This window comes from Bufo bufo, chromosome 1 (genome assembly GCF_905171765.1).
Source record: "Bufo bufo chromosome 1, aBufBuf1.1, whole genome shotgun sequence".
NCBI lineage: Eukaryota > Metazoa > Chordata > Amphibia > Anura > Bufonidae > Bufo > Bufo bufo.
In genome coordinates this window covers 741,171,135-741,197,480 of record NC_053389.1, presented here as the reverse complement: position 1 = coordinate 741,197,480, position 26,346 = coordinate 741,171,135, and the positions used below count along the sequence as shown (strand labels likewise).

Below are 26,346 nucleotides of genomic sequence, written 5' to 3'. Positions count from 1 at the left end.
TCTGCGACTTTCCCCCGCTCATGTCTAAAAAAGTGCTCTTGGGGAAGGGGACGGGCCAGTCTCATTCATCATTTTCTACGCCTGGTTTAGGCGTACAAAATGGTCTAAATATAAAAGACAAGGAAGCTGTCTTACATTTAGAATCGGTGGTGTACACGCCTCTACATCACTTGGGCAGATCCACCGCCAGAGCAGGGGCTTATTAAGAACGGCGTCTAAAATGTGCCCCTTAGTCCTTGCAACTGGATGAATGGGTGCCAAAAAGCAACCCTTGTTGCCTCCTGCTTCAGTCAAAATCTCCAACTCTAATTCTGCCATTGCAGACCTTAAGAACTGGAAGTAATACAGGTGTAGCCCATGTGCTGTCATTTTCTTTCACTGACCCATTGACTTGAATGGATCAGTCCTGCGCGAAACATGGATGACGATAGAAAATGGCTTGATTTTTCCTTACAAACAGATGCTCACTGAAAAATCGAGCTCATGGGCATATATACTGTATATACTCAATAAAATGAATGGGTCAATGCTCACTCCGGATGCTGACCACTGTAAAAACGGAACGCATCTGGACGGACACATTGCTAGTGTAAAATTAGCCTTATAGCCAACAATGGGATTCTATCAATTACAAATCATTCAGCTGTATAGCAGCAGGTGGGGGATAGACTTCTACCGCCCTCTGATGGGGACAGAACAGGATGAACCTAACGCGTTTATTTTGAGATCATGTTCCCACTGATTTCTTACTATCCTTGTACGTAATGCCCGTGATCACTGTAGGTTATTGAAGGTTTACTGAGAATGTAAATCATCAAGAAAGACATGCTGGGGGGGAATATTGGGCATTGTGGTGCGGGACTATATTCTAAATAAGAACAGTCATTAGGGCACAGTTTTCCTACATTACAAAAAATTCCAATACGTTCCAACATTCAATACACACTTAGAAATAAAATGTAATTAGTCACCTGCTCCACCAGAAAACAGAGAAGGTCCAAAAGCATCAGCTTGTGAGACAGCAGGGGGCGCTGGGAAGCCAGACAGAAGATCCTCTGCAGAGCTGCCTAATTGCTCTGGGGGTTTACCTAGGGAGACCATGGAAATGTGTAAAAGACCAGACAGGACATAGTCACCCAAAAGGTAACCTCACACCACACGGTGATCAACTGGGGGTTAGAAACATCAGTGAGACATCTCTCCACATCTGCCCTTGTTAGTGGGAAAACACCTTTAAGGGCACATTTAAAAAATTCTATTAAATAAATAATTGAACAAACAACTACCGTATTTTCCACTTTATAAGACACACCTTTTTCCCCCAAAAGTGGGGGGAAAATGGTAGTGCATCTTATAAAGAGAATACTAGTAAGGGCTTTGATTATGGAAGTGCCCACTAGTATATAGAAGGCGCAGGGAGCAGTGACTGTGGCGCTGCTAGAGCCGTATATACTCACTGCTCCCTGGTCTTCTGGGCACTATGCTGTGTCCTCACTGCATACACCATCAGGACACAATGTGCAAACTTTGACCTGACGCAATCAGCAGCGCGAAACTGAAAAGACCAGGGATCAGTGAGTGCAGGGGAGACTGCCGGACCTGCAGAGTGGCAGTGGAGTAGGAGAGGTAAGCTAATTTATTTATTTTAATTCTGAGTTCTGATATGGGGATCTGATCTGAGCTCTGATATATAGGGGTCTGATCTGAGGTCTGATGTCTGATCATGGGGATATGATCTCAGGTCTGATATGGGAAAGTGATCTCAGGTCTGATGATGATTGGGGTTTAATTTGGAGGCCTGATGAAAATTGAGGGTCTGTTCTTATTTTCCTCCACTAAAACCTAGGTGCCTCTGATCAGGTGCCTCCTATAAGGCAAAAAATACGGTAAATATATAAATAAACAAACAAAAGTACAACAATATCATACATAATAAAAATAAAAGTGCCAAAAGTTTTCTCACTTTCTCCCAGCTTGGCAAAATCCTTATTGAGTAATTCCTCAGCAGTGAGTTTGGAGAAGTTGTCATCATCAAATGGATTCCAACCAGAAGACTCTGGTGGGTTGTGGACATTCTGCTGTGAGGTCCTTGGAGAACCAGAGGGGGTTGTAGTAGCCGACCTTTGAGATTAAAAGACAAAAACAAAAAAAGCCGTCATATTACCACATCTATAGGAACACACGCAGTAAATGTTGCCTTAAAAGGGACACTGTCACCTGGATTTCATTTACTGAGCTAATAACATAACCACATCAGTCTCCACGATTTACATTAAAATATACTAGTATTACTGCCCTGTGTCTTTTATTTTGTCTATAAAGTTGGTTTTATTAATATGCAAAGTACCTCAATAAGGAGCCCAAGGGACGTCCCTCCGGCAGTTGGAGCCCAGCCGCGCCCATTACTTCGGAGCCCAGCACCGCCCCACTGCTAATTTATCCACTCCTCTTCGCCGACGTAATGTTTGTGCAGCGCCCGTAATCCCGCGCATGCGCCCTGGATACACATGTCAGTGCCCGTGCGGTATCCTGGCATCGGCCTCACAAAAGTAATTACGCAATAAAATCTACAGAACACCTGACCCAAACCCGAACTTCAGTGAAGAAGTCCGGGTTTGGTTCTGGGTACCACATTCAGTTTTTTCTCACGCGCATGCAAACGCATTGCACTCGCACGGAAAAAACTGAACATCAGAACGCAATCGCAGACAAAACTGACTGCAATTGCGTGCCTACTGGCACGGATTTCCCGCAATGCACTCTGAACCCATCTGGCCCTCACCCATGACGCCAGTGTGAAGGGGGCCTAAGACATCTTACCCAATCCATGTCATCAGAGGAGCTGAGCTCTTTGCTACATGCATAGATGTTTTCTAGATTCCTGGCCCTTCCTGAAGGTTTTCAGTGTACAGTATGCATGTACAGTTCCCTCATCTCTTAGGAATACGGCCTGGTAGCACATCTGTATATGCTCATTAACTAACTACATTAACAAATAAAGGAAATAATTAAAGGGAAGGGACCACTTAGAATAAACCACGCCGCCATACATATATTTAACGGGACACTGTCACCTGTCACTTTTCATCCACCTAAACCTTGGCGAGCTTACCCGAATTCTCAGATCTCAGAATTTACTATAAAACAAATATACTAACGAATATAAAACTCTATGTAGCGCTGCTCATCTGTACACAATGGCAAAAATAAATCCACAGATGAAGCAGAGCTAAATTTGCCGTTTTGCCCTTCACTACATTTTAATGATGCATGTCCTCGATGAAGAGTATGTACCTTGTCACAAAGTATCCAAAGATGCCTGTAAGAAATGCTAATAGTAATTTTACCTATTAGGAAGTAGCAGGACATTCTGACAAAACATGAACAATGCCCAGGCAGCCATTACTATAGTTATGCGTTTACTTATACATACTTGGATTTATTGAGGTTTGCCTCCGCCGCAGCGGCCTGTAGTAGTTGTGTAGATTTACTAGCAGGAACACCAAAGACGGCGCTGTGTGTGACATCGCTCAGGATCCTCCTGTGTCCCCCACGTTGTGTCTTAGGAGAGGAAGGAGGGGTGAGGGAGCCCAGTTTAGGTCCTGCAGTGGGTTGCGTTGTTGCTGGCTGCGGCTTTTGAGAGGCTCTTGCTGGAGCTTGGATCTGCTATGCACAAGAAACCAACATAATGCTAAGTATCGCAGAGTATCACCACCTGCGTGCGTACCAGTCTAAAAATGTCCACCAATGATTCTCCCAGGGACAGAGCTAGCAGCCGCAGTCCTTGAAGTAATATGTAGAATATGTATTAAAGCAGTCGGGGTCCCTTCTATCTAAATCTAAAATCCATTCTGGTACAGTAAGGCGTATACACAACAATGTGGAGTATTAGGATAAACATAGAGGTAAAAATCCGCAGCTTCTGATGGCACTCACCCCCTGTTCCTGAGCGGCAGATATTTGGACATTTACTGGTGCAGCTTGTGGCTGGGCAGGAGCCTGCATTGGGGCTGCCACTTTTTGCTGCATGGCAGCCTGCTGAGCCAGGAGTTGCTGCTGCTGCTGTTGTATGTAGTAGGCTTGAAGCATCTGCTGCTGCTGCATGGCCTGCATCTGTGGATCAGAGGAAAGATGACCATCGGTTAAATTAAATGAACTCATAGACACACTTTTTTTTTATCACCCTCAGGGACCACTTAGCTCCACCTTGTGCCCTATTCCCCTAGACCCAATAGTTACATGACCGACTGTTCAGCTGGTACTCTACCAGTAACTGTTCCTCTTTAGGTGGTTCTACGCTCTGGATCAACACTTACCGAACCCAGTGATATTAGTGGGACCGGCCAACCACCTAATGCGTATCGGGGCCTACAGGGAACCCTCAGATGTCAGGGTAAAAAATAGGATTTTTGTACTTACCGTAAAATCTGTTTCTCATTAAATTCATTGGGGGACACAGCACCATGGGTATATATGCCCAGCTACCTCTAGGAGGCGACACTAGATATTAAAAAGGTTGGCTCTACCCAGGTGGGCTGTACCCTCTCCACAGACACTAGGCTAATCAGTTTGTACCAATAGTAGTAGGAGAAAGAAACAAAAAGCAAAGAACCAACATGTCCTGGACCGGGGAAGGAAAGAAGAACAGCAGCCCGATGACAGAAAGAGAAATGAAAATAAAAAGGTGGGATCTGTGTTCCTCAATAAATTGAACGAGAAACTGATTTTACGGTAAGTACAAAAATCCAATTTTCTTGTTAAGGTGATTGGGGGACACAGCACCATGGGATGTCCCAAAGCAGTCCCCGAGAGTGGGAAGGAAATCTCATGCAAAAAGTTGGGCGCACAGGTGCAGGAGAACAATGTGACCCAACAGGACAAGGAGAGGCCATAGCATGAAATGATTTCAAGGAAAAAAAACTGTGGGAGACCCCCAGGATCCCAAGGACATTTGCCTGGGAAAAAAGGCCATATGCAAGAAAGGAACAAAGGGAAACACCCAGCTCCAGCCAAGGTGGGAAAAATAGGATGCTAGAATATAGGGAGCAGGGCTAGATGTCCTGCACAAGAACCAAGAGTTAAACAAGTGCGCACTAGAGAGCCAGAGGAAGGATCTGGAAGAACCAGGGCTCCCCCTAAAGAAACAGGAGAGCAGCACAACCGGAAGGCGTCTGTTGGTAATGACCTAGCGCTCTGCATATAGAAGGATACTCCAGGAGGAGGATCTATGAGAGGACAGACCCAACAAGAAAAATTAGACCATGAGGGAACCTGTCAAAAAAAGTCACAGCTATGACTATCACTAAAATAAGACATAGCCTTTAATAAATATACATTAAAAAGTAACCCCCCATTAAAATAAAGAAGGTAATAAACATACATAATATAACAACTGGGTGTCAGGATAGGGCTCTTGTACATACAAAGTTTGAGTCCCTGAATGGAGACTTTCCCTAATCCTGCCCCTATGCCTTCGGCCCTTCCTACAAACGGAATGGCCGTCCCGACAGGGGCGATCCCGTATTCAAGAACCTCCTGAAAGCCCCTAGCATATATTTGATGACCTAACCTAAATGCCAAAAACAAAAAACAATAATTATAGATATACAGATTATTCACTAATAAAATGTCGGATACTCTTTCCACTTGCAATTAAGCAAAATATACAGTCACCAATAATTGGCAACTTATTGCGAATCAATCTCATGTAATGTCCCATATTCTGATCCCATAGTTCCAATGCGTTTCGCCCGATACAGTTTAAGGGCTCATCAGGGGACCCAAAAAAAATATCACTGTCAATAGTGCTGCCCTCAAGCAGTGGATGGACACTATACTGCTGTGCGCTCTTCACCACGCCTGGGCAGCACTACATCTGGAAACGGTGCTACTAGGGGCATTCTGTCTCTAACCATGGGACGCGCGGGTATCACTGGGCTATTTATTAGTATAGCAGGAGTCTGATGTTTACATTTGTGTATGCGTTGGAGGAGGTTGCCAGATGACTTAATGGCCATGGTTTTCAGTCATTCATGTATTGGTACACCTGTGCTTATTGCATAATAGGGGGCTGGATGATTTACTGGCCACTATAACTGGTGACTTATTTCTTGCAGTATTGGTCACTCTTGGTAGTAGTATTCTGTCGGATAAGTATATTTTGGTTACCACTGCGTGAGGGCAGCATTATTGACAGTGATATTTTTTTTCCTGAATACGGGATCGCCCCTGTCGGGGAGGCCATTCCTTTTGTAGGAAGGGCCGAAGACATAGGGGCAGGATTAGGGAAAGTCTCCATTCAAGGACTCAAACTTTGTATGTACAAGAGCCCTATCCTGACACCCAGTTGTTATATTATGTATGTTTATTACCTTCTTTATTTTAATGGGGGGTTACTTTTTAATGTATATTTATTAAAGGCTACATTTTATTTTCATGAGGGAACCTGGCAAGAGAGAACATGCCTGGAAAAGGGCAGTAGCAGTCCTGAACCAAGGAAAAAACTTCCTGGAGACAATCTAAAGGAAGACCCAGTGTACCACCCCTCCGCAAAAGGAAGGCGATTCTATAAGGCCTGGAAGCAAAGGAACCCGACCAGTAAGAGGACCCGGCAAGGAAAAAAACTCTAAATTGTCTAACATGGCCTGTGCAAACACCATGTGAAGGGCATGGTAGAGAGGAAACAAGGAAGCACTGGAGGCTGAACAATTGAAAGAAAGAACAGCAAAGACTCACCATGGGAAGGGAGCAAGGCAGGTGGGAAAAGAGAAACACCCTATGAGAAGGTGGAAACCCCATCCTGCCAGAAAAAGCAGCCAACCTCTATGGGGAGAAAAAAAAAAAAAAAAAAGGAGGAGAAGAGCAGGTCGTGTTTGCCTCCTACAGACACTAGACTAAAACTGATTAGCCTGGTGTCTGTGGAGAGGGTATAGCCCACCTGGGTGTAGCCAACCTTTTTAATATCTAGTGTCGCCTCCTAGTGGTAGCTGGGCATATACCCATGGTGCTGTGTCCCCCAATGACATTAACGAGAAAAGGGTAGGGCACGATGGATTTCTGGAACAAGCTTATTTCCCGCGTGTACTCTCTTTTATCCTCAGATATCTAAGGTGTATGGGCACCTTCAGGCAGGTTACTTGCCTCTTGTATTTTGAGACTGTGGGGTCATTTATAATACTCAAATGCAAGGGGCAGATGGCCTCCAGAAAAGGTTAAAAAAAATAAATAAAATGGACCAGCATTGCTCACTCCCCCCCCCCCAGCTCCCAGTTATTCTCCACTTCCTGGCCCTGGCTCCACACACAGGAAATGGCTCGAAATGGCCACTCAGCCAATCACTGACTAATCCCTACTTCAAGATGTGGCCAAGAAATGGAGAGCAGCAGTGGGACATTAGTGAGATAATGAAGCCTTTTTATAAAAATTTTAACCCTTTCTGGCTTTTTTTTTTTTTAAACTAATTTTGCAAGAACCCCCCTTTAAATGACAAGTTCACTTTGTCCTGGCAAATAGAGATACATCAGACATGAAATTATTATTGCACTGTTTATTTAGTGTGAATGCATCTGTGTAATGGCCATATGGCCTCTCTTCTTGCCATGCATATATAGTTCAACAAGACTGGGTCTGTAGGTCCAGTAGTACGAAATGCCTAAATCACAGGCAAGGCATAGAAACATGTATGCAGGACTTTGCAAGGAAGAGGTCTATGTTTGTGGTTCACATAAACTACCAACCTATATCCCACCACCGAAAGAGGCGGAGAGGACTATAAAATACCAGACAAATATTTCAAAGCATCTGACTCCATATTGTTTAAAGGGGTTGTCCCACAAAAAATATTCTACAGTGTTTGAACCAGCACCTGGATCTGAATACTTTTGTAAGTGAATATAATTAAAGATTTAGCATAGCTACTGAGTTATTCACTAAAATGTATCTGTATAGCGCCACCTGCTGTTTGTTTCTTTGATCTACACACCGAGATGGTCGCACATGCTCAGTTTTATCCTTCAACTGCCTTCTGAGCTGTGACAGGGAGAGCATGGACACACCCTCCGAGTTGTGATAGGGAGAGCATGGACACACCCTCCGAGTTGTGATAGGGAGAGCATGGACACACCCTCTGAGCTGTGACAGGGAGAGCATGGACACACCTTCTGAGTTGTGATAGGGAGAGCATGGACACACCCTCTGAGTTGTGATAGGGAGAGCATGGACACACCCTCTGAGTTGTGATAGGGAGAGCATGGACACACCTTCTGAGTTGTGATAGGGAGAGCATGGACACACCCTCTGAGTTGTGATAGGGAGAGCATGGGCATGTCCCTTTAGCTGCAGAAGAGAAGATACTCCCCTTGAGAGGTCAGCTTGATATAAATCTAGCAGAGCAATGAATGTGGAGATCTCTAGATCCATGTGAGGTACAGAGCTGGTTCTGGCTTTGTTAGAAAGAGATTTCTTATTTTCATTTTTTACATTAGTCATGAGATAACCCCTTTAACTTGTCCATTGCTACTTACCTGCTGAGCTTGGAGCATTTGCTGCTGATACAGAGCTGCTGCCTGTTGCTGCTGCAGAAGTTGCTGTTGCTTGAGATAAAGTTGCTGCTGTGGATGAGATGCTGGCTGGGCAGTTGGAGTTGCAGGCGGCTGCGCAGGAGCTGCAGTCTGAGCAGCAGTGGTGACAGGAGTGGCCGGTTGCTGAGATGATTGGGCTGGTTTAGGTGCTTGCTGGGGCTGAGTAATAGGTTTTGCAGTAGGCTGCACAGAAGCAGGGGCCGTGGGCTGGATTGTAGCGGCTATAAGAAAAGACATGAGTATGAAAGACTGAGAAGATACTTGACTAAGAAAACTGCAACTAAAAGCAGCACTTGGGCTTCTACAGTCAAGCACAATGGTGGTACTATAGTTGTACGTACAAATTTTTAATTTTTTTTACCCACAGTTTATAAAGACTTTCGCATCCGGGACATGGACCAAACATATAGCTGCAAAATGTATTTTCATCAGCCCCTAACTCTGGAAAACCAGATATGTCTAATATCCTGGACCAAATTATCACCTGAAATGCAAATGGAGGCATTAGGATTCAATCCTCTAAAGCCTGTGGGATATAGACAGGTGTGCTCAAAGAATGTCAAATCACTTCAGTGAGGTTACTGCATTGTGTATGTGCACATATGCTAAAGATATACAGTAGAAGGGCACTTTTTTGTGGGTGGATCTTGGTGGAATGGACATTGACCATAACTGGAATTCGCCAAGCCATTAAATTTGCCCCACATGCAAAGAAAATGTAAACAGTATCTCATAAGCGACTAACCGTCCCACCTCTTGGCGTTCCCACATACTGGGGATAATTAATATAAATCCAGCAGATTTCTGGTGCACACATATAATATAATTGGTACTCTGGGAAACAAAATTTAAAAAAAAACCTTCAAAATATAAAAAAAATGACAATATAAATAAATTCCTAAATGCCTTTAAAGGGCTTCTGTCAGCCCACTAAACCGTTTTTTTTTTTTTGTTTAATAATAATCCCTACACTGCGATCTCTGCATACATAAGTAAAATAATAATTTTCGTTCAGTAGAATTTGATAAAACGCTATTTTTATAATATGTAAATTACCTTGCTACCAGCAAGTAGGGCGGCTAATTGCTGGTAGTAGCCGCATCCTCTGATCCTAATGACGCCCCCTCCGCATTGTGATTGACAGGGCCAGGGAACGGAATCGTTCTCTGCTGGCCCTGCCTGTTTTCATTCAATATCTGGCGCCTGCGCCGCGGCCGTACCTATCTTCAATCTGCGCAGGCGCACTGAGAGACGGCCACTCACTCGGCCGCTCCATCCTCAATGCGCCTGCGCCGATGATGTCACATCTACACCTGGCGCAGGCGCATTGAGGAGCGAGCGGCCGAGTGAGTGGCCGTCTCAGTGCGCCTGCGCAGATTGAAGATAGGTACGGCCGCGGCGCAGGCGCCAGATATTGAATGAAAACAAGCAGGGCCAGCAGAGAACGATTCCGTTCCCTGGCCCTGTCAATCACAATGCGGAGGGGGCGTCATTAGGATCAGAGGATGCGGCTACTACCAGCAATTAGCCGCCCTACTTGCTGGTAGCAAGGTAATTTACATATTATAAAAATAGCGTTTTATCAAATTCTACTGAACGAAAATTATTATTTTACTTATGTATGCAGAGATCGCAGTGTAGGGATTATTAGTAAACAAAAAAACCAAAAACGGTTTAGTGGGCTGACAGAAGCCCTTTAAACTTTTTTGACCATTTCAGTTTCTCACGTTCCATTCTGAAAGCATCTTGCCATAAACGTATGGTGCCCGGGTGGTCTTCCTGCATTAATAAGCATGTAACCAGAACTCCAAAACAGGAGCCCGGCAAAATGTAAATGTCATATGCAATAAAAAATAAAAAGTTGGGGGGGGGGGGGGGGAGGGTTCTTAGAATAAATCTGGAGAAGATACCTGGTGGGGCAGCAGCTGGCTGCACTGTGGGCCTTTTTCGTGGTGTTAGAGCCGGTTGAATGGGAAGCATTCCAGGGTTGGGTTGAGTCTGACCTGCTTTTGGCCTCTGACGAGGAGCAATGGAAGTTTCAGTTGTTGGAACAGGATCAGTCAGCCTGCAAAACAGGTCAAAGAAAAATTCACTTAAAATTCATTCCAAGATGGTTAGGAAATTCAAGTCTTCAATTAAAGGGGCTATGCCAAGTGTAGATGCACAGGATAGGGGTTAACCAACTGATCACTGGGGGTCTGACTGCTGGAACCCACACTGATCCCAAGAACGGGAGATCCTATCCTGCCGATCTGATGGAGCGGCAGGTCAAGCATGCACCCTGTCACACCATTCATTCTCTGGGGGACTGCCACAGATAGCAGAGTACAGGCTTTTTCTTGCGGTCTCAGAGAAATTCTAAACTTTGCTCAACACCTTTGACTTTCCGAGAAATGTTCTTTGGGTTTCTCCTTAGTACTCAGTTCCCTGCACAAAATAAAAACTCATCAGCCAGTCGCTGGAGACCTGCTAACAGGCCAAGAATGGACAATATTTAATTTTTTCCAACAGTTTTTTTGCCTAGAAAATCAGACCATGGGTGGCATTTCTTCAAGAACAGGCAGGTTAAAATTGCCCAGTAAAAAAATGACAGCCGAATTCACCCAGTATGGAGCTTACCTGGCCTTCGGTTGGGATTTCTTAGCTGCGGCTTCTCCTGCTTTCACTGATTCAGGCAACTTTGCAGGGATGGTAGAGTCCTAAATAAGAGAATAGTATAGGCTCTCAAACGCTTGCTCCTCAACGAGAAAGGGAACAATCATGGGCAGACATACACATGAAACTCCTGTGCCACAGTGTAGAATCTGTAACTATGTGCCCTTTATAATTGTATCTAATGAGACACTAGGGCCAGGGTGGCTCTGAACCACCTACAGCGACACATCTGATGAAGGGATATACTGTTTTAACTTTTGCGTCTTTTTAGTGACTTCTAATGCACTGCAAATCTGCTGCTGTTAGGCAGTTTCCTTAAAGGGGCTCTCTGAAATTTGTTAAAAACTGGCCAAAAAAAAAAAAAGCACACTATACTCACCTGCTCAATACCCTGTAGCTTCAAAAACACCAATCTGGTGGTCCCCGCCGGCCTGTGCAGCCAATCACTTGCCTCAGTGGTAATTCTAGCATGTACGGCTTGTGACCCCAGCAGCCAGTGATTGTGACGAGACATCATCCCCGCAGCACAAATAAACAAAGACTGCCAGAGACCACCGGTGAGTAATTATCAATCGCGGACAGCGCGGTTAATTTTAAGAGATCTGTATTAGTAACAGAGTCTGTCTCTGTAATATACTGGGACTGGAAGCAGCCAGAGTATACAACCTGGTCTCCCAAGGATACCATACATATATTCATATCTTCAACATTTGTAGATAAACTTGTAAGGATGTATGTGAGGCAATTTGGTCAGGAGTAGCCAAATATGTAAAATCCCTTTAACAGTCTAACAATTGTCAGAGATAGGATTTATATCTCTCTATATATAATGCGAACATTTTGTAGTACACATGTTTGTGTAGTACACATTTTTGTCCACTAGATGGCCGCAAACCAGATGTAAGAGCCATGTGTGCATTAAGGTCACTAGGGGAGGGGGAAGGAGGGAGTTAGGTTGCAGTTTTCAAATCTACCTATGAACTCAGAGTTGAAGTTGCGGAAACCACTCCTATCAGGTTAAGGCGCCAATAGTCTCTCTAAGGAACACCCCTTTTGTGATGTCATGTCGGCTTTTTAAGTCAATGTAACTTGAATAAAGCTCTCTCTTCTACCATGGCTCAGGGGGGATGAGAAGATGCTTTCATGAAACCAACTGTGTGTCTGGTCTCATTATGAAAGTAGTATGGCGCGCACCTACTTATACTTCTAATTGATTTGGCACCACACAAAAGAAGATGAGAATCGCATGAATTGCGACAACACAATAGACAGGAATTATGTGGAACCAGTACAGGCACTTACATGTACATTCGGTACGGGACATTCCCTCTTCGCTAGCTTAAAGGCAAAATAGGATACTTGATAGATGTCAGGTCTCGTGTCTGGATCTGGCTCAAGCATATACCCTAAGAGACGAATATATAAGCCATGAAACAAAATCATGTTCATGTGTTACCATCCACAACAAGCGCTAAACAGGCGGTAAAGATACGTTTAAATATGGATTTCTTGTTACTTTACTTCTATAGGAACAGAAAGTGTGGCACTCACCGACCAGTGAATCATAGCATTTACTGTAACAAGTAAAACACAGAGGAGCAAGTGGGTAAGAGTGGGCAACGACTGGTTTGCAGCACCGAGCACATGGGTTCAGCGACCCACATGTAAGTACTTGCAGACATGAATATATGCCCTTATTACTTATAACATTTTATGTAAAGGGGTTTCCCCCATATGCAATAATCTGTGCCCCTTCACATTATTTTGCTCTGGTCAGACGCCCTCCGATGAGAAAGTTGGGGCATACTGTTGTGATGTACTATGCTGTAGTGGGAATACCACTAAACCGATGACAATAGATACCACAAAGCTTTTCCTAAAAACAGATGAAATGAACAGAGATATAGCTAAATCTTATACATGATTCTGGAAACGTTACAGCTTAGAAGTGGTTGTCACTCAGCTTCACCAGGCAAATGAATGGCTAAACCCCCAAGTACCGTGCACATATCCAGCTTTGCCTTTTAGGTTAAATAATGCATCATACTGGTTCAGGATATATCAATTTCTGGAAACCAATAACTTACAGTTACAATTTCCAAAGAGGTTGTTACCCAGACTACCGATTAGTACATGGGCTCAGTAATCTAGTAATACAATTTGGAGCTTTGGAAGGTTGACTGACAAGCCAAGTGGAAACTGACGGCACCCAGCTTGCCCAAAAACCAAACTTCAAAAAGAATTCAGATGGGCACATTTATTAAGACCAGAGTTTTAGACACCGGTCTTAATAAAGCCCTAAACTGGTGGTGGATCCGCCAAAGTTATGAAGAGGTGCAGGCCTCTCCATAACTGCAGTGCATCCAGTGCCAGTTCTAAATGCAAGACCACTTCTGAGCCGTCTTACATTTAAACCTCTTTCTACGCTTAAAACAGGCATAGAAAACGGCGAATGAGATGAGCCAGTCCGTCCCCTTCCCCTCCACAATTTTAGACCGCTCCGATAATGCAGACGTTCGCATCCGTTCAGAACGGATCCGTCTGCATTAAAACTTAGAAAATTTTCTAAGTATGAAAGTAGCCTGAGCGGATCCGTTCAGACTTTACATTGTAAGTCAATGGGGAACGGATCCGCTTGAAGATTGAGCCATATGGTGTCATCTTCAAGCGGATCCGTCCCCATTGACTTACATTGTAAGTCTGGACAGGTCCGCTCGCCTCCGCACGGCCAGGCGGACACCCGAACGCTGCAAGCAGCGTTCAGGTGTCCGCTCACTGAGCGGAGCGGAGGCTGAGCGCTGGCAGGCGGATGCATTCTCAGTGGATCCGCCTCCAGTGAGAATGCATTGGGGCCAGACGGATGCGTTCGGGGCCGCTCGTGAGCCCCTTCAAACGGAGCGCACGAGCGGACACCCGAACGCTAGTGTGAAAGTAGCCTTAGGCGTATATTAGCATAGTAAATGACTCCCAAAGTGTTTTCCGTGAAAACAATACTATACTCTGGAAAGGTCACCAATATCTGATCGTAGGGAAAGACCATGGCACTCACTGAAGTGCCACAGCCCCTTCAAACAGCTGATCAGCAGGGGTGCCAGAAGTCGGACCCTCGCTGATCAGCTAATGATGGCCTATCCTAAGGATCCAGGAAAACCCCTTCAAAGAATCACAGGAGAATAATGAGCTATCACAGGATAAATAAGTATCCCTAGCTGGATGCCCACCGATCAGAAAGTAATAGAAATGCCCCTTTAAGAAGGCTTACACGTTTCTCCTTTTCGTGATGAAAAATGCAGAAGATTTTACCAATTATGTTACATAACAATGGACTGAAAAGTATAAGGATACTGTGGTCGGTCATATGGAAAGAGAATTATGTTACTGAACAACGGCTCAAGTTTTTGCAATTAAATGAATTAAATTGTTGCAATTCTCAGCTTGATGTGAGACTGTAAGACTTCTCCCTCCTGAGCGTGCGAGTCCAATACCAATAAAACAATGAATAGCATCTTTGTCTCCTCATATTAATCCACCACACACTTACTGATGAGGCAGTGCATGTCCTGGGAGTACCGGGAGTTGTCAGGAATGGTAAAATTCCCATCACAGATGGAGACCTGACTCTCCCCAAAGGGCAGCGTGAAGAAGCATAGCTTGTAGAGCAGACATCCCAGGGCCTGTCAGACAAGATTATCAGCATTAGTTCACATTATGTATTACACATTCCACGCACTGTACACAGATTGTCACCCTACTGGAGCTCACAATCTAATTCCCCTATCTTGGTAATAATAATTAATGTAGGAGTATATTTTTGTAATATAGAACAAAACCATGTACGCAGGGGAAACCCACACAAGCCCTAAAAAACAACAGTAATGGCCAAAGGACTGAACTGCTTCCATAGTGCGCAAACTATAACAAAAAGTGTCAGAAAGGGCTTATCCCCAAATGTCAAGAGATAAAACGTGAATGCTGGGGGTCGGATCCCCAGTTTTCATACAAGAATAGGGTGTCCCATGGAGATATAGTACTAGGCAGTCCCACAGAAGTGAATGGAGTGGTGGTCACACATGCCCCCCACCACTCCATTCACACAGACGTCTCGGGGCCCCCAAGTTCTTAGGATCACTGGGGGTTCCGGCTGTTAAATCCCCAGCGAACATGCATCAGCTTTAAACGAATTGCCAAGCAATGACCAGGATCAGTGCCTAAAGAGATGAATTCTCAAAAAGCTTACTGCTTTGTCAGCAATTCACTAATCTATTCTGATCTATCAAGGTAGAGGTCGACACTACACCCTCTACCACATACGATCGGTAGAACAAGTCCCAGTGCAGGTACTATTCTCCCGTTCATGGTGCTGAGTATATAGAAGATCCAGTAATGTGTGTAGCAAAGAACAAACGCACGGCACTCACCATAAAAAAACAAAAAAAAAACAGTACCTCTATTCAATGGTCTTCCAATACAACCACTGTCACAATCCCACTTGGTGTACAGGCTTGCAGAGAGTTCTGAACATCGGATCTAGCACGACAGCCGTTTCGCATCATGAGGAACCACGTAACACCGTGTAACACTTTAAGCCTGTACACCAAGTAGGATTGTGTCGATGGTTGTCTTGGAAAACTATTGAATAAATATACAGTGGGTACCGTGCATTTATTCTCCTTTACTACACTGATCTATTCTGAACCTACTACTATATCTGGTAGAGAAAATCAATGAGCAGGATTCAGATTCAGACACATGGTGTCCTGTCATTGAACAGTCAGAAGGTCCTGTGGAGGAGTGAGTCATACGACCATTTTCCGTATATTGAGCGGCAAATTACATCCGGAACACAGAACTGCTCTACACTCTCAAAATAAAAGGAATCAATGGAAACCACATTAATTTGAGACATTAAAACAACACTTGACTTGAAAAACCACAAGAAAAGCTTGTACACTTAAAGCGCAACTCCAGTTATAAAACAGCTTTCCATAAATGAAGAGCGCAGATGAATTTAAGAAACTTTATAATATATCTTATTAAAGAAAAATGCTATGCAGAGAGGACAGTGAGGAGGAGGCTGCTGGATAACAGATTATGCACAAAAAGCAGTTTCTTAGGCCTGTATTACACCAACAGATTATCTAACAGCTTTCCTGACCAATCATTGGTCAGATGGCCAATTACACACTCAGATCTTTTGTTATACACAGCAACTATTGGTCCGATTGGACAGATATTGATCAGATAATCTGCTGGTGTAATACAAGCCTAAGCTCTGCTACACTTAGCCCTTTTGACTCTACTATATCTAGTGAGATAAGGCTCTACCACTTAGATAATAAGTCACTTACTAGCTAAAACCAGCCTCCTCATCCCTCATCCTCTCTCAATAGACTTGTGTGTGTGAAGCTGGAGGGTGAGATCAGGAGCTAATAGAGATAAGAAGCTGAGTGAAAGGAAAAAGGAGGAAAGCAGTTTGAGATTTCTTATTTTCACCTGTACTGTTCATTTCTGAAAACCTGTTTGCAAAGAGGCATCTCCCAAGGAAAGAGAACCGTTTCACTGATCCCACCTTGTGGAAGAAGTGGCCAGTACCTTGCTTATGCTGCATCCAAGACATTGCACCCAGCCAGCCAGAATCCTACTCCATACTGATGAGGAGCAAGCACTCGGAAACAGCTGTCTACAGATGGATATCTGGCTTGGAATTTTCCCTTGTTATATGCCAAGGATTGTTAAAAGTTGTATTTTGACTCACAGGGAGCCACTTCCCCAAGGTGGCACTACCAAGTTCTTTTTCCTTGGGAGATACCTTTCTGCATATTATTTTTCCCATGGAGCACTATCCATACAGTGTTGGTCTCATTAAGGAGAGCCAGTACTTCGCTTGAAGGGAACCTGTCACCAGTTTTATGGTGTCCTAACTAAGGGCAGCATAAATAAGTGACTGATTCTCTTCAAAATGCTGGGTCACTTTCTTTAATTGACCCAGTCAATCTGCCAACATCTTGTATTGAAAAGCTCTAGCTGATAATGATGAGTCATGAATATTCATGAGCTCCTGACTCTCCCCGCCCACCTGCTGCCGATTGACAGTTTTTTTCCATATGAATCAGCAGCAGGTGGGCAGGGGAGTGGCTATAGCTCTGAATTAAATATACGCTGGACTCACTGACATCACGCTGGACTCAAATCAGCTCATTAGCATTCAGCATCTTTGTGTGTATATTATGAGATAACCATCTGTCACACCAGTAAGTGAATACATCTAAGGCACTTTTTAGTAGTTAATGATTATAATCTAACTAATTATATACAATCAAATATCCACATGACAGATTCCCTTTAAGCTGAAAACTTGTTTATAATTGCGGGTACACTTTAATGCCTAGCAGGTTAGAAGTTGTAGTCTTCCACAGCGGATGGAAGGGCACAGACTTCAGTTTTCTATCTTGAAGTCAATGCCACAATTTCATTCCTACCGACTAATGATGGAGGGCTGGCAAAAACAACCCCCTGTGCAGCGGGTTGCCAAAATATGACCAGGGTACCATAACTAAAGTAAATGGAAAACCCTCTCCCGTATAGCTTTTAAAGTTGAACTGACGCACCCAAATGTCCGCCTTGGCAGTGATGACTTTGCCACTGTAGAGGTTTACCATCTCTGGTGCCCGATAAGAAAGCGTGGTGTACCTGGAAGAAAGAAACTGGTTAAACTCCATAAACCCAAAGCTCTCACACATAGAACGTATTTTGGATTAAACCTACAAGGTTGTCAGCTTTTCAAGACATGGCAGATCTTCATTAAAGCAGTTGTCAACTATGAGCAAAGTATGAAGCTGTTGCACAAAATGGAGCTCTCTGTCTGGAGGACAGCGATGGACCATTAAGCACAGTGGACGCTCTCTGACTTTCATAGGCTTTTTGGAACGTTTCACTTTCCTCCGGGTAATGTTTGCACGCAACAGATTTGTTGCAGAAATTACTGCAACCAAAAATCTCTTCTGTGTATGCGAATAGGGCTCCTTCAGATGTATGGGAAAGACCCAAAAATGCCTACAACTGTTCTGCCGTGTGTGAATGAAAACTTGGCACAGCTACCCTGGAAAAGCCTGCTCTTTTTGCAGATCAGCCCATGGGAAAGAGTGGATATTCTGAATCCACCTATATGTCACACTGGAACTTTTACACCAAAGGTTTACTTTGCAATGTAAAATATTACAGTGATCACATACACCCATTTCCTAATATTCAGGATTTTTAGGGGGGGGATTTGGGGGAAGAATATACTGTACAAGTGCTGACCCATGAGTAAAGGCTGCCTTTACTTTCATAGTGCAATTCCATTATGTAAGATGACGTCCGATACAGCATCCTACTTACTTTTTAATCTCGTCCTCCACTGCAGTGACACCTTCAGTCTGAGGATTCTGACATTTATTTGTTGCACTCCCAAAGTCACACAGCACATAGTGACCACGATCATGTAGCAGGATATTCTCCACCTGCAGATATGAAAAAATAATAATAACCCATGACTATCTGTGAGAACTTCTTGTGCTGACTCTTCAACTTTATTTGGTTTGCTGTGCTAATAATCCAAACAGCCTCGCTTGACTTTCTCAATCATATGAATTACTGCAGTCAGGGAGGAAAAAGGGATGCGTGGCGCAATCAGAACATTAGTGCAATGCTCTTCTGTCGACATCTTTATCAGGAGAACAACAGAGCTGCCATACTGGTATCCTAATTCTACTAGTCTAATATTATGCTAACAGATAACATCACCTCACAGCAGCAGTAAAATAAAAATGGGATCCCTATCAATATGATAACAGCAATATTTTGTATATGTATCATTTTCAATGGTATACTATACTACAGTATACCTACAATTCTTTAAAAAAAAAACTGACTACTGAACTGAAAAATACCAGTTTCTGACAGGTGTCCCTTAAAAATAAAATTGCATATGTTACTAAAATATTTGTATTTTTGTAAAAAGCATTTTCTCCTTTTTTTTTATTTTAGTTCCCATAGGGAATAGCAATCATTAGAAGCACTGGAGTCTATGAGAAATACACTATGGGGGTAATTTCCAAACAGATATATGCCACTTTTTGGGGTATACCCGTTGCAGATTGCAGCGCAAAGGTTATTCGCGCCACAATCTGTGACTTTTCAGCATGCTGCGATTTTCACGCAACACACAAGTGATGCGTGAAAATCACCGCTCATGTGCACAGCCCCATAGAAGTGAATGGGTCCGGATTCAGTTCGGGTGCATTCCGGTATTTTGAATGCCGGATCTGGCACTAACACATTCCTATGGGCAAAAATGCCGGATCCGGCATTCAGGCAAATCTTCAGTTTTTTTCGCCGGAGATAAAACCGTAGCATGCTGCAGTTTTATCTTTTGCCTGATCAGTCAAAATGACTGAACTGAAGACATCCTGATGCATCCTGAACGGATTGCTCTCCATTCAGAATGCATGGGGATATGCCTGATCAGTTATTTTCTGGTATAGAGCCCCTAGGACGGAACTCTATGCCGGAAATGAAAAACGCTAGTGTGGAAGTACCCTAAAATATTAAGTTTAAATCCCACTTTCCCAATTTTACATATAAAATATATAAATAATAAATAAAGGAACATAATTACATAGCGCTGCGTCCGAAAAGTCCAAACTATTAAATTATTAAAAAATATCTCCTATGCGGTGAGCATTCGCCATTTTTTAGTCACCCCAAAAAATAGGATAGGACTGTTCTATTATGGGCCGAACGTTTCAAAAATGCGAAATGCACGCGGCTTTTTTATTTTATTTTTTTGCGCGGTATTTATGGTGACGAAAGCGAATCAAAATTTTGGTATCGAAACAGCCCTACGCCGATCTGATCGGCGTAGCGTTGTCACGATACCAAAATTTTGATTCGCTTTCGATTTGGCGACTAACAAATTTGATTTGGCTCCTAAATTTTTCAGTTCAGGAGCCAATGGCTACTAGGTATTTTTTTTAGTCTGGAGCACTGTAAGAGCAATCTTAGAGGAAAAAAGATGCATCACTTTGTTGGCCATATTTCAAGTTTGTTCAAGCCCAGAAGAAGGCAGCGGAGATTCTAACTGCGATGAAAAAATACAAGTAAAAAAAAAAGAAAGTAACAGAAGGTAAACTTAACACTTAGAACTATCTTTGCAAAATAAAAAGTGTGTACTCCAAATTATTAGTTCCAACTACTCATTAACTAGGATATGAAAAATGTTCCAAGAACAGGCCGTACTACAAGCAGAAGGTAAAATGTGATGCATCTGAGCACAGGATGTGGTATTGTGTTTAAAGGGGTTGTCTGGATTCAGAGCTGACCCCGGATATAATCTATTCTTTTACTATGTATTAGTGGAGCATCTGAGCATTTCCGATGCCCCCCCTTGTATTGAGCTGCATCGCGCAGGGCAAGGTCGGTATGTTTGCTGCCAGGGACGCACTAGGCTTCACATCACTATGCTAGGAGGAGACGTCCGTCTTGCAGTGAGCCCGGTGACATTACCGTCCCAGATGGGCGGTCTATAGCGCTGCCCTAGGATGCTTTAGAGGCGGGTACTATGCAAAGTAGCAGGTGGTGCAACTGTGATTGATCCTATGAGATGACCCTGGAGGACAGCTGATGTTCGAGCCGTCAGAGCAGCATCCTGAGGGGTTGAGTGTGAAACCAGAAGCAAGACTGAAATGTAAAAACACAAGAACTGCTGAACATATTTTTTAAAAGACCAATTGAAAAAATGATTTTAACCCAAAATGAGAAAAATGCAATTATAAAAATGCCCCTGAAGGCGTTCATAACCTTTAAGCACGCATTAACTCAGACCACTAGATGTGATCCAAACAAACATTCATGTTTAATGTGCCTTGAAAACTAAATTACCTCAAATTTATTCCACGTAATTCTCTCACAGCTGAAACCACAGCCCATGGTGAATACACAACGTGACCTCTCTACAAACATGTTTTCACTTAAGGGCTCATGCACTCAAACGCATTTTCTTTCTGTGTCCGTTCCATTTTTTTTTGCGGACCGTATACGGAACCATCTATTTCAATGGGTCCGCAAAAAAACCGAAAGTTACTCTGTGTGCATTATGTTTTCGAACGTCCGTTCCACAGAAATATAGAACTTGTCTTATTACTGTCCGCATTATGGACAAGAATAGAACTGTTCCGTTCTGCAAAATACGGAATGCACATGGACGTCATCTGTATTTTTTGTGGATCCGTTTTTTTTGCGTCCCGCAAAATACATATGGTCGTGTGCACAAGCCCTAACTCTGTTCTACATCCCCAAGCGCAGACAACCACTGTCAACTAACAGCTGAAAATACCCCAAGTGTTCTGCGTACTATTTGGCGGTTTTCACTCACATGTTTCTACCTTCATGGCAGACTTTCAACTTGTATATAAGGGCACGCTTACTCCTATGAATACAGTTGTAGCACAGAGCCTGTTTGTCTACATAAATACTTAGAATTCATTGACAGATTTGTCTTTAACTTGTTTTTGTAGAACGCCTGCATTGCCTCCTCAATTACCGCCACTGACCGTGCTGTTTTTTCACCAAGCAACTTCCATTCAAGATAATTACCGGCAGGTTTCCTGCTACTTTATCTATACTAGAACCTCATTTAACGTGTACCTGACACGATTAGTGTGGGCTTTCCATTACCTTCGTATTGACGGAACCGCTAACAGACTAATTGTACTTTGTGATAATCACGTAGTAGCAAGTAATTAGGCGCCTAATCACAAAAGTAATGCTTCCATTAATAACTAGCCTTTTCTAACAAATTATACAAATTATTTTATTATGTATAATATGCAAATTGAAAAGCAAAACATACAGAATAATCAGGACACATTAAAAACTTTTAATTAATACTGCTAAACTAGAAACCTATAAGCTCATACATCAGTTCCCAGAGGCCTGCTGATGAGGGCTGGGGCACCTTTCGTAGGATGTAATATTTTAAATAAATACCGGCAGCGGGTGCTTCAGATTCGACTTGCTGACCAAATAATGATAAATTATTGTATGAATTTAATGAGGACTGTAGAAACATCACAAGTTGTTCTACCTCAAAGCCTTTCATGTCTCCTAGATCTGTATGACCCACTCTCAGGGTCTGCTCAGTATATACTCTGTGCATCCTCCGGGCTCTCTTTCCCAACACACACAACCTCCCCCCACCAAAAGGGCCTCCACTTGACCTCTATTCCCTCCACCCACAGAACCTCCCCTCACTCACCGAGCCTCCATTCAGTCTTTTACACTCGTCCCAGAGCCTTCACTAGGTCTCGCTCCCGACCCACAGACCCTTCATTTAGTCTCTATCCCCTACCTCATAATCTCCATTTGGTCTCTATCCCTCCACCTCAGGGCCTTCACTTGGTCTCTACCTCTATCCCAGAGCCATTTACATTTATGTCAGCCATGTTTTGCATCACTATGTGCAGAGCCAAAGACGATGGTGTGGTATGGTTGTAATAAACCTCGGTGCCCTCCAGCGTCCTTTTCCTTACATAGTTCTTTGCTCCCCAGGCACCTTTAACTATTGATCTGTTTATGTCTATTTGGAGATGTGGCATCCACCTTTATAATGAGACAGCATTTCACTGCCAAGGATAAGCACTTATTCACCAGGCGGGAAACCACATCTGTCACAGTAAATGTACGTATATGAAGGCAACTGAATGCAGAAAGAAAAGATTAACGCATTGTCTACATAGCTTGCAAAGAGACATTCTCTTCTGTATCTTTTTACCTCTTCCTTTACCTACGTCAGGATCAGTTGTCGATCTATGGAGCCGCTTTGCAGCTTCTCTGTGCAAAATTCACAAGAATGCACATACCGATGATTTTTTTTCATGCCACGGACAAAAAGCCATGCATAATTTTTCCAGATTTGCGAGGTATTATCTCTCCTTGGGGAGAGAGCGCCTTAATCGGCGTGAGGAGACTTATAGGCCATACATGCTCCTCTGGAATTCTGGGAAGGGATGCAAATGAGCTCTTAACAAGCTCTGCCTCTGATGCCACCAGATGTAAGGCAGCTATCCTAGAAGTCAATGTTAGACCCTTTAAATAGGCCTTGAGACATGACTTGAATATTAAATAAGCCAGCACCTCACCTGCAGACAGCTCATCAGCACAGAGCAGAGAGTTCTGGCTTACCTGGCTGAGAGGCCTAAGTCAGGACTTGAGGGAGGTTCATAATTTCTCCAGAGCATGGCAACGGCACATATGATACCCCAGTGAGTTGTAATGGTGGCAAAATGTAGGCACAAATCCACACCTAAATCCTAAATGTGCCAACCAGTCTTAGCTCCTTGCTAGGGTAGGGCTGTCAGTGTCACAGCCCAATATGCTGATGGTACTTTATACGGCAGCATCCAGCGCCATTATAGAAGATATGCATATCCATGAACATCATCTACGGAGGCTGATCCCACAAGGACATTCCATATCATCTCCCAGAGTGGTCACCCCTCCTCACCATATTAATGCTGCTTATCCTAAAACCACCAGTGAGCACTATACGTAATGGAAAGAACAGATGAAGCCTGTAATGGTAGTATTAATGTAGTAAATATCAGCATTGGTTCTATGCCGTATACATCCTTGGAATGTCATCCTGCCTATGAAAGATGAGTCGCCTGTAGATATATGCATGCTACAATCCATGTCTACACACGTGGCTCTAATGGGAGGCTTACATACACTCGCTATGTATTCACCCCATGTCCTACTCATGTCACTGACAAATAGGTAGACCTGAAAACTGGCCCATAGTGAGTCAATAGGAAACGAAACCGCAACGCCAGTATCACATTCCAGGAAAGCTGATCCAAGCCCATAGCACTTAGAGAGCAAAGGATTAATGTATTAATCCACCACGGATAGGACCTGTTAATCTCCCGCTGGGGTGACAGCTTTCCAAGTTTAGAAGCCGTAAATAAAGGGAATTAGGATGGCAAAAAAAATAACTACTGGAAGACGAGTGACTGAGAGGACCCTGGCCGACAGAGATAACAAGTGCTAGGGTTGAAGTACCACCTACAATCCAAGCAGAATATGTAGAAAAGTCCATATAAACGTACCACTAGTGACACGCACAAAACCCTACAACAATATACGACTATAAGGCTTCCTTCATATCTGCTTTAGTACTTCAGTCATTTCAACCAGGTTTCTGTTCTGTGTCCATCATTTTGCTGGATGAAATGGCACACTGAGCCATTTTGTCGGGGCAATTTTTTATGGAAACTGCAACAAGACCCCGACACAGCAAATGTGAACGTAGCCCAAGTCACAAGCAGATGCAATGTTTCTAAAGATTTTGTCTAAAACGATTGCTCGCAGTGCGTCCAGAATCAGCAAGCCTGACAACTACTCCCCATGCAGCAGTCACCACAGGGGACATTTATGGCGGTTATTCATAAATACCTGTTAATGTAATACATGCACAGGCCGGGTCCGCCATTGTGAGTGGCGTCACACTGCGGCTCATTTGGGAGGTCTTGAGCAAATATAATATTCTCTATGGTGACCATATAGAAAGGGGTTGCCTTAGTAAGAAATAACAATGAATCATAAGGCACTGAGTTTACCTTCCATTTAGTTTTTTAAAGGGATTATCCCATAAAGATTATTTATCACCTATCCATCAGTCCCATAGAAGTGAATGGAAGGGTGGATCAATGAGCGTTACCACTCCATTCAGACACGGGGACCCCTGGAACAGGCTGCTAATAAGTGGTCTTTTCTAAAAGAGCAATACTATGAGGAGGGAGAGAAGGCAGGGCATATGCTGACGATGATGGCTAAGGCTCAACAGGGGTCTACAAACGTGTCGTGCTTACAAAATAAAGAGGGCAGGACTTTAGATAATGTTCAGGGAATATTGGAGATTTTTAAGGGGTTTTATGAAGCTCTATATAAAAGTAAGGTTACATACACAGAACAGGATCTGGAAGGTTTCCTGGATGGGGTGGGACTGCCGGCTTTATCGGCAGAGGAGAGGGACTGGCTAGATGCTCCTCTTACTTTAGAAGAACTATAACAGGCGGTGAGAACAATGCCAAACGAGAAAGCTCCCGGTCTTGACGGGTTGCCTTTGGAATGGTACAAGGAATTTGGGGAAGATTGGCGAACTAACCTGTTGGAGGCATATGAACAAGCTTATGAAGTGGGTAGGTTGCCCCTATCCATTGTGACACAATGAGGGTAATGGTCTGGGAAAACAGGTATTTTCCTCCCAGCGTGTGCTGCTGGGCTGATTTGCAGCCAGGTGGGGTCAAATATCGGACTGGATTTTAATTGCCGGTCCAGGTTTTTTGCAGCACCTGGCTGTCCTTAAATAGGCAGCTGGGCTCAGCAGCAGGATCTGTGTTGGGATCTGAGGCTTGGTGCCAGATTGGAGGGCTGAGAAAACAGGGCCCCTAAAGCCTGCCGTGGACTGCTGGAGGCAGAACTGACATCAAGATGACTTGTCTTATATGAACTTTCCAAATTGTGTGAGGTAACACCAAGATGTACTTTACCAAAACTGCAAAGTAACGCATTGTTTTGTGCATTTGCCTCAAGTGTGAATAAACACTGAAGTTTTTTGTTAAGAACTTGTCTTCTGCCTCTGCACTGCATCCGCTTACCCTATCCAGGGCCGTCTTTGCCACAGGGCAAAAGGGGCAGCTGCCCCGGGCCCAGTTGCTCCTGGGGGCCCAAGGGAGCTCAGTTTCCCGACTCCCATTCACTAGTGACTGCATCGCTAGGTTAAAACATTCAGGGCCTGGGCCCCTGATGTTTTGTCCCAGGCCCCGAATGTCCTGCCTGTCTGCTAGATACAACTGTATTGCCGTACACAGAACGGCAATACAATTGAATCTAATACACTGGGAAGAGGTGAAGGACCTGTGGTGACATCACAGGTCATGTGATCAGCAAAACAGGCTGTGATAGGATGACCTGGATGATGTCACCATCATGTGACCAGTGCAGGATTGGACCGGAGTGAAGAGGAGAAGGAGCCTAATGCTGATGTCTGTATATGAGGACTGGAGAGGTA

General features: G+C 43.7%; 1 protein-coding gene and 1 long non-coding RNA gene across 15 annotated transcripts in view; one reads left to right on the top strand and one right to left on the bottom strand.

The window, feature by feature from the left end:
• AAK1 (AP2 associated kinase 1) overlaps nt 1-26,346 on the bottom strand; it is a 112,889-nt gene that overhangs the window by 39,447 nt on the left and 47,096 nt on the right. For 11 of the 14 annotated variants that reach the window (XR_005775636.1, XM_040414437.1, XM_040414436.1 and 8 more), the window contains exons 5-15: nt 18,615-18,736; nt 17,843-17,924; nt 14,776-14,908; nt 12,537-12,640; nt 11,199-11,278; nt 10,490-10,644; nt 8,523-8,800; nt 3,937-4,113; nt 3,434-3,666; nt 1,964-2,121; nt 972-1,088 (exon numbers count right to left, since the gene is read on the bottom strand). Coding sequence is in view for 13 of the 14 variants with exons in the window: in XM_040414437.1 (XP_040270371.1) it covers nt 972-1,088; nt 1,964-2,121; nt 3,434-3,666; nt 3,937-4,113; nt 8,523-8,800; nt 10,490-10,644; nt 11,199-11,278; nt 12,537-12,640; nt 14,776-14,908; nt 17,843-17,924; nt 18,615-18,736 (1,639 nt within the window). In the remaining variant the exon portion in view is untranslated. The remainder of the gene's footprint in view (nt 1-971; nt 1,089-1,963; nt 2,122-3,433; nt 3,667-3,936; nt 4,114-8,522; nt 8,801-10,489; nt 10,645-11,198; nt 11,279-12,536; nt 12,641-14,775; nt 14,909-17,842; nt 17,925-18,614; nt 18,737-26,346) is intronic. The other 3 variants (XM_040414438.1, XM_040414449.1, XM_040414448.1) reach the window with 1 other exon arrangement.
• The window catches only part of LOC120986099, a 28,015-nt gene continuing 18,022 nt past the window's right edge, over nt 16,354-26,346 (top strand). Inside the window, exon 1 of the long non-coding RNA XR_005775638.1 lies at nt 16,354-16,488. This is a non-coding gene — a long non-coding RNA (uncharacterized LOC120986099). The remainder of the gene's footprint in view (nt 16,489-26,346) is intronic.